The following is a 13,861-nucleotide window of genomic DNA, read 5'->3' as shown; positions in this document are numbered from 1 at the left end:
TATATATATATATATATATACATATGTATATATATATATATATATATATATATATATATATATATATATATATGTTTATGATAACAGTAACGAGTACTTCACTTTCTGCACATTTGTGATCTTTGCTGGCAAAATGAGTCTCAATGAAAAATTTTTCAATATTTAGTTATTATTATTTTCAAATTCTCATCTCAAAAGCTTCAAAATGATCTGTAGTTTGTTGACATTTAGTGATTTATAAGTTGGCAACAAGGTAGTTTTATTATGAGAGTGCCAGTTTGAAAACTCAATTTTAATGGTCTGGAGTAATGCTTTTGGGAATTCCAGCCGTATATTTATAAAGATAAATCCCCAAACTCACCAATGATGCCAAACATTACATGAAAGGATTTCCCAGCACTACAGCAGCTGGCAGAGAAAAATGGTCAATTTTAAAGGAGATTAGAAGGATTATTTTTGAAGGTATACCTGTTTGAAAATATCAATTTAAAGGCACATTTGGAAAATTGAATGCTGTTTTGGTTACAGGTATCTCTAGATTGTGTCTTTATGGACTCATTTTTACACAAATCCAGGAAAATCAGTGTTTTCCATTTCTTTGCAGAATGAGTCATTTTGCACAGGTCACATTTATTCTGCTTGTCTGAGTTCTCTATCAGTAATTAGTGACAATGAAGTCTGTTGTGTTGTTGTACATTTAAGGTTGCATTTAGCTCATTTTACTATTTAGTTTTTGTCAAATATTCCACTAAGTGCTCATATGTGAAACCTTAAAATCTCACGTGGTTGTACCATGACTGCCTGCCATCACAATATTCATTTGCTTTTAATATTTTTAAATATTATGGGGCCCTGCCCACTGCCGTAACTATCTGAGCCTTCTAAAACGTGTCACAGCCTTGGTACTGAATGTAATCTCTGTGAATATGAGATTTCAGCAATCATGAATTTGCATGGCTTTGAGCAGCCTTTTTAATTCACCAGCTCATTTCCCAAAGGACTTACGCGCCCTAAAATAGAAAGAAGGTCCAAGTGCATAGGTCTAGAAGTTATCCGCTATAGTGCCGCTGGATTATGCCCAACTAAATCCAAAGGATCAAATTTCAGTGAGTGCTCCGCTGCTGCGAGAAAATGTTCTCGTTGGGGTTTGACAAAAACAGCACAATATTCTAGGGATCAACAGGGCGGGTGGTCCCACTTCATGCGTGGTTTGATGTCATTATTATGAAGGAGGATGAGAGGAAGAAGACGGTGTGAGGAAAGAGAATTTGTTGCAAATCATCAGGCAACGAACGTGGAGCGGAGGAGATGGAGGGCAGGCTTCTCAGGTGTGAAGAATGGAGCGGCAGTGACAGAGCAGCGAAAGACGCGAGCGAGGGGGATGGGCCGCACGGGAGCTTGTATTTCGGTCGCAGGCTCCCGTTACTAGGCAACGGAGCTAAGCAGGATGCTATGTTGCTAGGCAACCTGAGGGATGCAAGGCATAATGTGGCGGTAAAGAGAAATGGTGGGCACGGAGGGGTGGAGCTTCTCTGCTGCTTCACCTTTCTACTCATCGTGGGTTCCTCCCATTTTAGTGTAATCATCCAGCTGTGAGCGAGAAACACAGTCTGTTTAATCAGCGGACAAAGAGATGAAGTTTAAATCATTCTGTAAGGCCAAAACATACGCATTACATAAGACACGCGACACTGCTGCGTGATGACAAAATATAACCATAAGTTGGAATTTAAATGACGGTCACTGACATTTCAACACATGTAGACTAATTATAAAAGTTAAAGGTTATCAGCTCATACAGAACATTTAATTAATTTATTTATTTTCTAGGTTATGTCAAGGTAAAGGACTTGAAACAAGCACCATTAGCTGGAATAACACCACCGTTACACATTGTAATAATTTTATGTGTTTATAGTTTGCACAGTGTTGGAAAGGATGAATGTTTTGACAGAAAGTCTGCTCTGCACATGTTCGGCTGCTGGATTAACGGATTCAGTTCCTGCTGCAAACAATTCAACTCCAATCTGACAGAGTGAAATAAAAATTCCTGTAAGATCATCACATTGCTGCTATTGTTTTTGCCCATCGTCGCCCTTTTAAAACACCAGCAAACCGTGGACACATAATTATCAAGCCATTCAATTTGAAAATATTAGAAATAAATGTTAGAATTAGAAGTAAAATCACACCATGAACACATGCACATTACATTTACATTTTGTTAAATAAAGTATAGTTTTATATAAAAAAGTGTTATTTACAGGGTACATTTATGAATCAAATACTTTAAAATAAGATCTCAGTTTTGAATTTGCCTGATCAGCATAAACGTTTGGTAAACTGAAGCTGAATTTGTAAGCATTCAAAACATGTATAAAACGGATGGATGGTAGAAGCTAAAGAAGACGATCACGAAAAGCCAAAAGAAGATCAAATAGAAACTGTGATGGCCACATTATCAGGCAGAATATAGAGAGATTAAAGAGTAGAAGGGAAATCCATGAGAGGGGAAGAGGCAGACATAAAGCTAGACCATGGAGAAGGGATAAAAATAGTTTTTAGTCCTTAAGCACTTTGGAAAACGGACATCTGAAACTGCAAGGATGAAGCGCTCCAGAGGGAAACTGGAAGAGGGCGAAAGATGTGTGAACGTCTGTGTGTGTGTGTGAAGAGTTTGCGTCATTTCACGCACGTTTGTTCTGCTGTGTGTTGTCAGATTTTTATTCTCTATTAACATTTTGTTCTTGCTGTGGAAAACACTCCCATCAGTTTTTGTTAATCAAAAAAAAAAAAAGAAAGAAAAGTTTAATCATTAATTTTTCTTTGCATGATTTCTTGTTTTGCAAATATTTCAACGTGCGCATCACCCGACTCTCACACCACGGTGCAATGGTTTGCTCCGCTGATTTTATGTGGGTGGGGGAGGGTGCAAAATAAGATTTGATTGGATAATCCGAGGATTTAATATCCTCTAACCCCGGTACAATCCTCCCTGTGTTACTGCAGGGAGTGCGATTAACTGTAAGTGTGTAGTACGTGTTTGTTTCTGTGTGAGCAAAAGGGCAGATGATTTGTGTGTGTGTGTGGGGGGGGGGGGGTTGGTGCCGTGTATAACCGTGTGTTTCAGTATGCAAATGGACCCACGTTTGCATGCAGGAGTTGGTCATGCGTTAACGTGATTCCGCTGAGTGTGAGCGCTCCCATCATGTACCACATATGTGCCCTCGAGCATTGCCTCATGTTCACCTTCCTCAGGACTCCAGAAACTCAGCGAGGGCTTCTTAGTATGCATCAGCGTGGCCCAGACTGATCCAGTTTGAAGCTTGCTCGTCTTACATGTTCACGTTTGCAGATGGTTACTGTTAATTAACTCCTAACTGGAACGTGAGTAATTAGAGGATAATTTGACATGAACGGGGTGTGCGGGTTACTCTTGTGTGTTAGATAGAGAGAGACTGAGGTACAGCCTGACGTAAGAGTAACTCTATACTCTGTTTGTATTTTCTCCCAGGCTCGTGGGAGTTTTAATGCCCACAACATATAGATTTTGTTCCCTCACCCTCTCCCTCGTGCTTATTTCCTCCTGCAGTGCCGGCTTTCATCTTTTCATTATCCTCATAAATTTCCTGCCTTGTTTATTTCCTTCTTCCCATGCAAATGTTTCTCGCGCTCGGCGCTCGTACTCCTGATCACTGAGAAACTGTGCCGGGGTGGGATTTTCTAGATTGGAGTACAAAGCCAGCAAACCGTTCTCCAGCAGTAATTCTTTGTTTACTCAAAGAGCACAGCAGTCGCCCTTGGCAACCAGCATCCCTGTTTACCTACCCGTTGAGCCGTCATACGATTGCCATGGCAACGTGCTGGTTGCCATGCCAATTTTCCGATGCTATTGTGCTGTGCGTTCTCTTCACCTGCTGCTTCTTCTTGGGTTCTCCCTCCTGTCTTTCTCAATGCATTAAATTCTAACATTCGTATTCCGAAGCTTTAGATGCTCAGACCGATAGTTTGAAATTACAAGTTTTTTGTTTTTTTTTACATAAACAGCGTTGCGTTTAGGTTGGCTTAATGGTGAAAGAAACTGAAATAGTGACAGATTGACACAAGGTTAGAGAAAAGGTTAGTGGACACAAATCTTGCGGCAATCAGCCTCGCTCTACAACAGAATCCCAAATCAATGGACAAGACGGGGCTGATCAATGAGCTGGTAGGGCAAGATGGATGGACAGCAGTAACATTAGGACAAAGGATATGATGGATGGATGGAGGGACTGTTTGGCTGAAATGTGTGTTTTTTTCTGCGTTTATGTTCATACAGACAGCTCGTATCGATAAAGACGTTAGGGTTAAAAACATACGTCCTTCCCCTCTCTGCTCGACTCTGTTTGAGTACCTTATGGGGAAGTGTGTGCAGATGTTTATGCGCCTGTGTGTGTCGGTGTCTTCAGTGTGCGAGACGGCCTTGCATCGGATCAATAGCTTTGTGGTGACAGCTAAGAGCTGATTAATCAAACGCATGGATCTGTCTCTCCCTGCTCTGTCCTCTCGTCAATTACCAGCTTCATTACATTGCCTTAACACCCCATTGGGACCTTTATCCATTTCTCCTTCTCATCCCTTCCCTGTCCGGCCTCTGCCTCCTCTTGGACTGTCCCCTTTTAATTTTGTTTCCCATATCTAAACAACTCCTCTTGGATCGAATGTTCACGCCATCTATAGACATCTGTAGATCATATTTTTACTGACAGCGACGCACTGATCGGTGAAGTTTATGCTGGTGATTTGCAAAGGATAGGTTTTTTTCAACATTTTGAAAAATTAATTTTCTTCCCTAGACGCCAACATTTTTTCTATTCATTGTGCATAACTGAGATTTCCCCTTCAATCATCCTCCTGCCTCCATCCCTCCTCTAGAGCCGTCCTCTTTCTTCTTTTTGCACTTCTTCCCTCGTTTTGCAGCCATCATTCTGTAGCTCTTCTCCTCCCCCACCCAAGGCCCCTGGCATCAACACACTGTCTATTTGCCTCAGTGGTATGACTAAGCATTGTGTGTGTATGTGTGTGTGTGCAGTATGCTTTCATTGTTTTATGTATCTTAGTGTATGAATGAGCGTAACCTACAGAGCCTACAAAAGGAGGTTCAGACTGTGTGTTTGCAATAATCATTTAATTTTCATTCATCCCTGTAGCTGTAGGATTTTTTAGACAAAGCAAGTCACGATTGAATCCCACCATGTCTCTCCTCCTTCCTTTTCCTCTTTCAATTCTTTTTGAACAATCTCTCAGGGGCAGCTCTTCTTTCATACCATCAGTTTTGGCCTTTCTCTGTCTCACTTTTCATGTAATATTTCTTTTTTTTTTCAGAGTTTCCATTTACTCCCCAGGTTCCTCTTGGCCTTCCACCTGCCCTTTCAGGCGATCAAAGCCAGCTGGGGTCCCCCAGGATTTTCCCTCGACTTGTTTTCTTCATCCCATTTTATTTTTAGTTGACTGCCCGTTGCTTTTAAGTGCTCTGCAACATTATCGCTTCCATGCCTCCCCCCATTTTTTTTACTCTTGTCTTTCAGCCTCCTCTCCTCCCTCATCTAATCCTCACTTCTTCTGTAATCCAGATCAGCTAGCCTGCATTCCTAATCTCGCCACTTCTCAATCCTTCTGTGAGCGTGTGTGAAATCAAAGATACCAAGGCTATAGTAGTCTGACAAATCAGACAATAATGTGGACACTTCCATGAATCAGTGACTAAAATAACTTCTTTTTTTATTCACAGGCTACTTACCTACAATATTTTGGTGAAAATCCAACATTTTTGAATGCTCAGACAGTTGTTTAGATTACTAAATATCTCCCAAAAGCCTGACATTTAAATGTTGTCATCTTGCTAATTCTGTTTTCCATATAAACACACCTTTTTCTTGGAAAAACACAATATATCTCTGTAGACTGGCCTGAGTGTGTTTACTGAAAGTAAAGTGAGAGTGACACCAAGACTTTTCCAACCTGAGCATATTTGTTGATTTTATTTATTTTTTGTTCCTTAGATGAATCGACCCATCCAGGTGAAACCAGCTGACAGTGAGGGCCGAGGAGGTGAGTCATGCAAGTGCACACAAACACTGAAACACACATGCAGACAGGTGACTGAGTGGATTAGCAAAAAGCTTTCCTCTTTACTGTAGCTTTTACCATAAAAACTTAACTCTTTGTACATTTTTGTCAAATATTAAAGGGTTTTAAATTGTCCTCACTTTGCGCAAAAGTCTACGCTTGAACTAAAATCTGTCCGCCCACAGACAGAGTGTGACAAATCGAAGGTGTCAAGCTGGATCAGACAGAGATGGTAGCAGTCAGCAGGGTGCTTGGCAGACTTCTTGCTGTTACTAAATACTCTCTCAGATCACACACCAGCCAACACTGCCCCCTGGTGGACAAAATTATTTGCTTCCATAAACAGCTACTCATTCATTCAACCTTTATTTATGCATGTTAGTCTCACTGACTCTCGGGGCATCATATACAAGAGAGACCTGTTTTAAACAGACAACATATAAAGTACAGACAACAATAATTCAACAAAAAGCAATTAAAATAAAATATAAGAAGTTATTCATACAGCTCTGACATTTACTGGTGTTACATAGATGTTACAAGTTTAGGTAGAGTTAAAGTTGATCTTCCTTCTTTTATTTCTTCCACATAGAGGACAGGAAATTGTTTGTTGGCATGCTGGGAAAGCAGCAAAGCGATGAGGATGTCAGAAGGCTGTTTGAGCCCTTTGGCAGCATAGAGGAGTGTACTGTTTTGAGAGGACCAGATGGGACAAGCAAAGGTAAAATACATCAAGTACACGTGCATAAGCTGACAGAAAACAAGATACCAAAAGCTACTGTTTTACATTTAGGATTACTTTCTACTTTAACGCCTTTGTTCTGTTGCAGGATGTGCTTTTGTCAAATTCCAAGGACACGCCGAAGCCCAAGCTGCCATCAACAGTTTGCACGGGAGCCGCACGATGCCTGTGAGTAGCACGCATTTGATTACACATGAAAGTAGCACAGAAACTACACACATATCTGTATCCAGTCAGTTCGATGGAGTAAAAAGTACCAGTTAAAACATAACTTATCCCGGTCCTCATCTCTGTCTGCTCACAGGGAGCGTCATCCAGCCTGGTGGTGAAGTTTGCTGACACGGAGAAGGAGCGGGGGCTGAGGAGGATGCAGCAGGTGGCCTCCCAGCTTGGCATCTTCAGCCCCATGACCCTCAACTTCCCTGCCTACAATGCCTACACACAGGCGGTCAATGCACAGGCAAGCGCAAACACACAAGTGCTCACTGTTTTACACTCACACATACACATCAAGTCGGGGGGGTGGGGGGGGTGCTGTGCTTATGAAAGGATGTAATAAGTTTGAAGAGGCTATCAGTGGTCTAATTGGAACTAATGTTATTACCCAGACAACAGAACATACGTCATCTAGCATTAGCTTTCCCGCAACACACAACCATTAACTCACTGACTTGGGACATAATGGCCTTGTAATTAGATCTCTATTCATCTGTTCCTCCATCACTCCCTTTCCCTGGCCCTTCCTCCCATTTTTCTTCTTCTGTTCTCTCTTGTTCTCTTTTTCCCATATCAATTTAACCCCCTTCTTTTCCACCATTCCCTTCCTCTGTCTATTTCCTCCCTCGCCTGCAGCTTGTCCAACAGCAGGCCCTGGTTGCCCAGTCTGCGTACTTGTCTCCTGTGGCAACAGTTGCTGCCGTACAGATGCAGCAGATGGCGGCACTCAACGCCAACGGAATAATCGCTACACATATTACGCCCATCACGCCATCCTCGGGTAATCTCACTGGCACACGCCCTACATACTCAAAAACTCACCTCATTTGTGGCAGAGGTGTTGTGATTTGCACAGTGGGGTATAATGTAGTTCTTAGCTTTTTTAAATTTTACTAAACAGAACATGAAAGTGTTTCAGTTAAGGCTTAGAGACCTTTTTTGTATTTCTGATCATCAAAACAAGCATGCAATAGTTGAACGTTTCCAGTTTTTACCATTTTTGCTGAATTTTTGCCAACATTAGGCAAAAATTATACTTAAATAGTGTTCAGTACATCCAGTCATTTGCGGATTAAGTGGTCAACACTTAAAAGATCCAGTTATACAGACTACTTATTATGATGTGATCTATTTCTACAGGTACAAACACTCCACCAACTATTGCAGCCACACCTGTACCAGCTATTCCTCCACCGATTGGAGTGAATGGTTACAGCAACGTTCAAGCTCCCACAAATGGGCAACAAACAGAAACACTATACACCAATGGAGTTCATCCATATCAAGGTATTATGATCCATTGTAATGCGTGTATAGACGTAGAAGACTGTTATTTAATGACTCAACTCATTATGATATCATTTATTTCTTTTGTCATCACTGCTTTTATTTCATATTTTCCAGCCCAGAGTCCTGCAGCAGCTTTGGATCCTCTTCAGCAAGCCTACGCCGGCATGCAGCACTACACAGGTTTGTGTTTGGACCAATTAAAACATTAGGTGGCTTTAAATTTTTAGAATCTGGAGTATTTCTATGTTATTCTTCCGCTACATCAATAATGGATCACTTCTCTTCCTACTAAAAACATTCTCAAAATATTAAGAGGCACTTTTATTGGTAAACATGTAGGTTTTTGGTTCATATGCTGGTTTGAAAAATCCCTTAGTGTCATTAGGGAATCTGTTGGTGTACAAGTTGAATGTTATTCAGTAAAGATTTCCATCACACAAACATTTATTCAAAGCAACACACACTGCAGATTGAAGGTTAAATTAAGATGACAGTGGAGCAACGTCTTTGCCCTCAGCTTTCAAGGATAAAAAAAAACCCTCAAGGGTAATTAATTGTATGATTTATCTGATTTCACCCAGACACCATCCATAAACATGGTCCATAACCACAGACCAAAGAGATGATGTAATGTGTGCTCACCAGCCTGAAATCAACCGTGTCTTTGTTTAGTCGACTCGCTCCTCTTTGTTGTTACAGTTAATAGTTTTCACCTTCAACGGGAGACATTTCAGTCCCAAGGAAATGACTCTATTGGTCACTTTTTTGTTGCCACCTGTTGTTTTGAGCCAATGAGATGTTGTTATCCTCCTTGTCTTCCAATAGCGGCATACCCGACTGCGTACGGATTGGTCGGGCAGCCGTTTCCCCAGCAGCCAACGCTGGTTGCCCAGCAACACCAGCAGCCCCAGCAACAGCAGCAAAGAGAAGGTGATGTGACTTCCTGTCTGATAGGGGGCCACGCCCCTCTCTACAGTGGCTGTTTTCAAAGTTCTTCATCACCAGGTTTTCACAGCCTGTGATCATTTACCACGTTGCAGCTAAACTATGTGTGTGTGTGCATGTGTGTGTTAGGTCCAGAAGGGTGCAACATCTTCATCTACCACTTGCCTCAGGAGTTCAGTGACTCTGAGATGCTGCAGATGTTCCTGCCCTTTGGCAATGTCATATCTGCTAAGGTGTTTGTGGACCGAGCCACCAACCAGAGCAAATGTTTTGGTGAGACACACACCAGAGGGGGGAGGATGGGAGGGCAAGGGGAGAGTAGGGTCCTGAGGGGAAGGACAAGGGGGAAGGAAAACGTTACGGATGGGTGGATTATACAATATGTTGTTGTTGTCTAAATGTAAACCATGATAACAAAAATAAGTCATTGTGTTTTATCTCTGTCTTCTAGGATTTGTGAGTTTTGACAACCCAGCCAGCGCTCAAGCTGCCATCCAGGCCATGAATGGTTTCCAGATCGGCATGAAAAGACTGAAAGTGCAGCTCAAGAGGCCCAAGGATGCCAACCGCCCATACTGAGTGACTGCTGAGAGAAGAAAGAACGATAATGTAGAGGTGAGGTGGTGAGAGGTACAAAGTGCCACGATATGAAACCATCAGAGGGGCAGTATGTTTAAGAGCAGGTGATAGAAATGGCTTAACGAGATTTGACGGTACATCGCTAACTCAGTTAACAGGAACAGCTTGACGTTATAGTGAAAATGCTTTTGGTTACTCACAAAAATACTTAATCAACTCAGGAAAGATAAAAGTGTAAAATATATATATTGTTTTATTTCATTTATTCATTTTTTTTTCTTTCACAATCTTATTTATTTTTCTTTCCTGCTGTTTTGATCTTTTCCTGAAACGGCAACTTACCTCACCCAAGATCCTCCCGTCCAATCATAATTCACGAGGACCCCATCGCTATGGCAATGGTTGCCTAGTGACTGATAAAGCCCCGACCCCCCCTTCCTCTCACATTGTTGTAAGTTGATTGGTTGGCCTGTGTTTTGGGTTGCTGTGGCGAATTATTGCCTGTGTTGGTTGCCCTTGGCAATTTTTGTTCTGTCACCTGGAGCAACCAGCCATGCGTTGACTTGCATGTCCTGTTGCTGTAGTGATCACAGACTGTGTTTGGTGCATTGTGACTTTATTTTGTATTGACCTGTGCACATACTGATCAATAACTATCAATAGCCAGGACTGCACTCCAAATCAACTGATTGGATTGGATACCTGATATACTTAACCAACTTGTAGTAATCTAATAAATTTAGCAACGAAGCTCGTCATTTTTTTTCCAGCTTTGTTTTTGATCAGTTTCTGTAGTGTTCTGTTTGGTGTCATTATTATTTATCCAAATGGTTTGGGTAAAATAGTGAGCGTGGACATCTGTGTGTGCATATGTTTCTGTGTTGCACTCTTAGTGTGCAATACAGGACAGAATAATCCTTGTTGCATTGGTGTCTGCGTAGGAAGGAGCCAAGAGGTTTCACACAGTGGACTGGTGGAGAGATGTAGAGCAACAATACGGAAATTTAAAAAATAATGGCTTTGATAGGGGGATAAAAGAGAAAGTTTTAGGATGTTGCAACATAAAAAGGCCATGATGGACCAGAGGACATGACATGTACACGGTATGCAAACAGCATGGAGTTAGACAAGGCTATCTGACAACACTATTTATGAGTAAGCATGCATTTCGTTGAGCTGTACTCTGATAGGCTGAGTTCAAAATCCTGGATTGTGATTTTTTTTTCAACAGTGTGATGTGGCACTTTAGTTTGTTGCTCCTCCAATTTTCTCTTTGTGTCTACTTTTCTTTTCTATCACTGCTTTTCGTGGTGCTTCCTCCTTTTCTCACCTTCAGCACCTCTTCCACGCTCCTCCTCCAAACGCCTTATCTCCCCCTTTCACTCTGTCAAATGTTTTACTTCACTCCAACTTCCTCCTCCTGTTCCTTCTAGCTCGTGTTTTGAGGTAACGGGTATGTGGTTGTCATGGTGGAAGAACCAGTGCCTCTTGCTTATTGGAGAACAGCCTTCAACTATAGGAATTCTGGGAGAAAAACAAGAGAGAGAACATAAAGATGCTTTAGTGGGAGGTAAATTTAATCCTCCGTGAAGCTGAATGCTGCTGTCACGTCAGTGTGTGGGTGTACCATGAAAATGGCAACACACGTTATAAATAAGTGACTTTTCTTCTTCTTCTAGACAAAGTTTGCATATTAAAAGTTTGCAGCCCTTATAATATTAAAGGTAAACAGAGAAAACACAGATAAAACTCTTCAATCAGATCCATTTCTCTGAATGAATTGCCACCCAGAATTTCTATACAGCAAATGCCAGAGAGTGATGCATGTTGGTAGCGGTGTTTGCTTGCCATGATCCGGGGCACACGAGTGCAGCTGATGAGGACACTAAACTTTACAACGAAAGATATGCTTCACTCCAGACACACACTGAAGGACACATCGTAACGATTTTTACTGTATTGAGCTGCATGATGCAAAACACCGTGTGTATGTGTTCAAGCACCTTGATTTACCACACAACTGTGAATGATGCCTTCATACTGAAGCCAAGAGAAGCCAGGCGGTGCAACAGGACGCAGGAAGTTTGACAATAGGCCCTGAGGGAGAAGCCTTGTTTGAAGGGGAGGGGCATGTTTGACAAACCGAGAAGATGAGAAGCCCCACTCAGAGGCCCGGTTTATTTATAACTCCTAACGGGTCGTCTTTTCTTCTCTGTCCCTCTCTCCTTCTTATGTATCGCTCCCTCTGTCCTCCAACTCCCTTTGCAGGTGACCTCTCAGAGTTCGGCTGAGGCAGAATCCCAGGATTCATTGTGTTTTCAGGATGTCTGCTACCTGTGAGCGTCCGCCAAGTGCTGCCACACACACACACACACACACACACACACACACACACACACTTACACTCTCAATACGGAACCTTAAACGGAACAAAGCTGATATGTACATAAAACGCACAAACATTTCTCACATAAACACACACAACTCACAAACAGCCAAAAGCTTGGTTTGACCATAGTCTGTGTGAAACAGGGTGTTTAGTACAACTAAGAGAGGGCACCGATGGAAACTTATGATACATCACGTCAACAGACTTTTACATTTCTATACCGTGTCTATTACATGACAAAAATATAGAGGGACCGATGTTTCATAATGAAAAGGGAGAGAAAATTAAGGAAAAAAGGACTAAATAGATAGGTTAGAAAGACTTTGGAGACTATCCTGATGACCTGTATATAGTTTAGTTTACAAAGAGCAGCATTTAAAAACAAGAAAAAAAATGCAAAAAGAATACTACTTTAGATAAAACACTGAACAGAACACAGCAACATAACTATTATTATTATTATTATCATTATTATTCTTATTATTATTACTACCACTAGTGACATCATTACATTCCAAATTGTAAAAAGGGAAATCACAAACCTATTTTTAAATTTCTACTTAGATTTTAGGTGAAACACGGGGGAGGGGGGGAGCTGCACTTTTACTCGGGTGGTTTTAATATTTGAGCTATTTTTTATTTATTTATTTACTAATACTGATATTTATTTACTTAATTATTTTTCTTTATGAGGGGAGATTCGAGTGGGGTGCAATATTTTGGTTTTAGAATTTTTTAGGAAAAAAATGAACTGTTTCAGAGCCTGTTTCTGTCAGACTCTTGCAATCGAGTAATTATAATGTATCTAATGATTATTACAGCTATTATATTTATTTCTTATTTATTGAACCTTGTTTTTGATCCACTCTCTTTTTAAGTTTGAATAAAAAGTGTCATACTAAACCTTCTAATGTCGTTAATTCCGTCTCTGTTTGTTTTGTGTGTTTGTTTGTTTGTGGCAACAAAAGAAATAGAGTGACAGGATTAAGTGAAATGTTATTTGTTTACACAAAAAAGTGAATTTAAAAGTATTTATAAAGTACTTTCCCAGATAACCCCCCTCCACACACAAAATCTCATTTTAAAATCACATAAATGACACAACAACAAAATAAACTAAGTTAAAACAATACCATCAGCTGCCAACTCTCCAGTTTTCTTAAATAAATCCTTTGAAATAATCATAAATATCAAAAAGTGCACATCAACCTTGTGACCATAAGGGGGTGGAAGTGGCCCACATGTAAAAGCTAAATAAATTGTATCCACACTTAAAGGACACAACTTTATACCATCTAAATTAAATTCTGGTTTTGTTTGTTTGTTAATGTGAAAGCACAGTTTCTGTTTATTCTTCCTCCTCTGGGATCATTCTGTTGTTCCTGTATGAGCTCATCTGGGTTTATTTTTCTGCCAGATAAACATCCTAAAAACTGGACGTGTGCAGCCCGGTCCTGACCACCTGGAAAGGCAGTGTCATTACCCAGCACACAACTGGAGTTTTTTAATTCCTACAACAGTCAGTTTAATATTAAAAGTGTGAATGACGTGTCATAAACAGGTCATTGTGTACTCTGTCACCCTGTAAATCC

The 13,861-nt window shown here is 40.9% G+C and overlaps 1 protein-coding gene across 2 annotated transcripts in view; it reads left to right on the top strand.

Annotated features, from left to right (window-relative positions):
- The window catches only part of LOC119409394 (CUGBP Elav-like family member 3), a 24,644-nt gene extending 11,684 nt beyond the window's left edge, over window positions 1–12,960 (top strand). Inside the window, exons 3-13 of one of the 2 annotated variants that reach the window (XM_037676275.1) lie at window positions 6,042–6,090; window positions 6,701–6,829; window positions 6,939–7,018; window positions 7,155–7,310; window positions 7,703–7,847; window positions 8,207–8,353; window positions 8,471–8,536; window positions 9,182–9,286; window positions 9,431–9,574; window positions 9,753–9,916; window positions 12,149–12,960. In XM_037676275.1, coding sequence (XP_037532203.1) covers window positions 6,042–6,090; window positions 6,701–6,829; window positions 6,939–7,018; window positions 7,155–7,310; window positions 7,703–7,847; window positions 8,207–8,353; window positions 8,471–8,536; window positions 9,182–9,286; window positions 9,431–9,574; window positions 9,753–9,880 — 1,149 coding nt within the window. In that variant the 3' untranslated portion in view covers window positions 9,881–9,916; window positions 12,149–12,960. Of the gene's footprint in view, window positions 1–6,041; window positions 6,091–6,700; window positions 6,830–6,938; window positions 7,019–7,154; window positions 7,311–7,702; window positions 7,848–8,206; window positions 8,537–9,181; window positions 9,287–9,430; window positions 9,575–9,752; window positions 9,917–12,148 lie in introns of both variants that reach the window. The other variant, XM_037676276.1, reaches the window with a different exon arrangement.
- The last annotated feature ends 901 nt before the right edge of the window (window positions 12,961–13,861 follow it).

The sequence above is a fragment of the Nematolebias whitei genome, chromosome 5 (assembly GCF_014905685.2).
Source record: "Nematolebias whitei isolate Nwh7 chromosome 5, NemWhi1, whole genome shotgun sequence".
NCBI classification, from domain to species: domain Eukaryota; kingdom Metazoa; phylum Chordata; class Actinopteri; order Cyprinodontiformes; family Rivulidae; genus Nematolebias; species Nematolebias whitei.
Note: the sequence above shows the minus strand (reverse complement) of the source record. Positions and strands in the feature narration are given on the sequence as shown.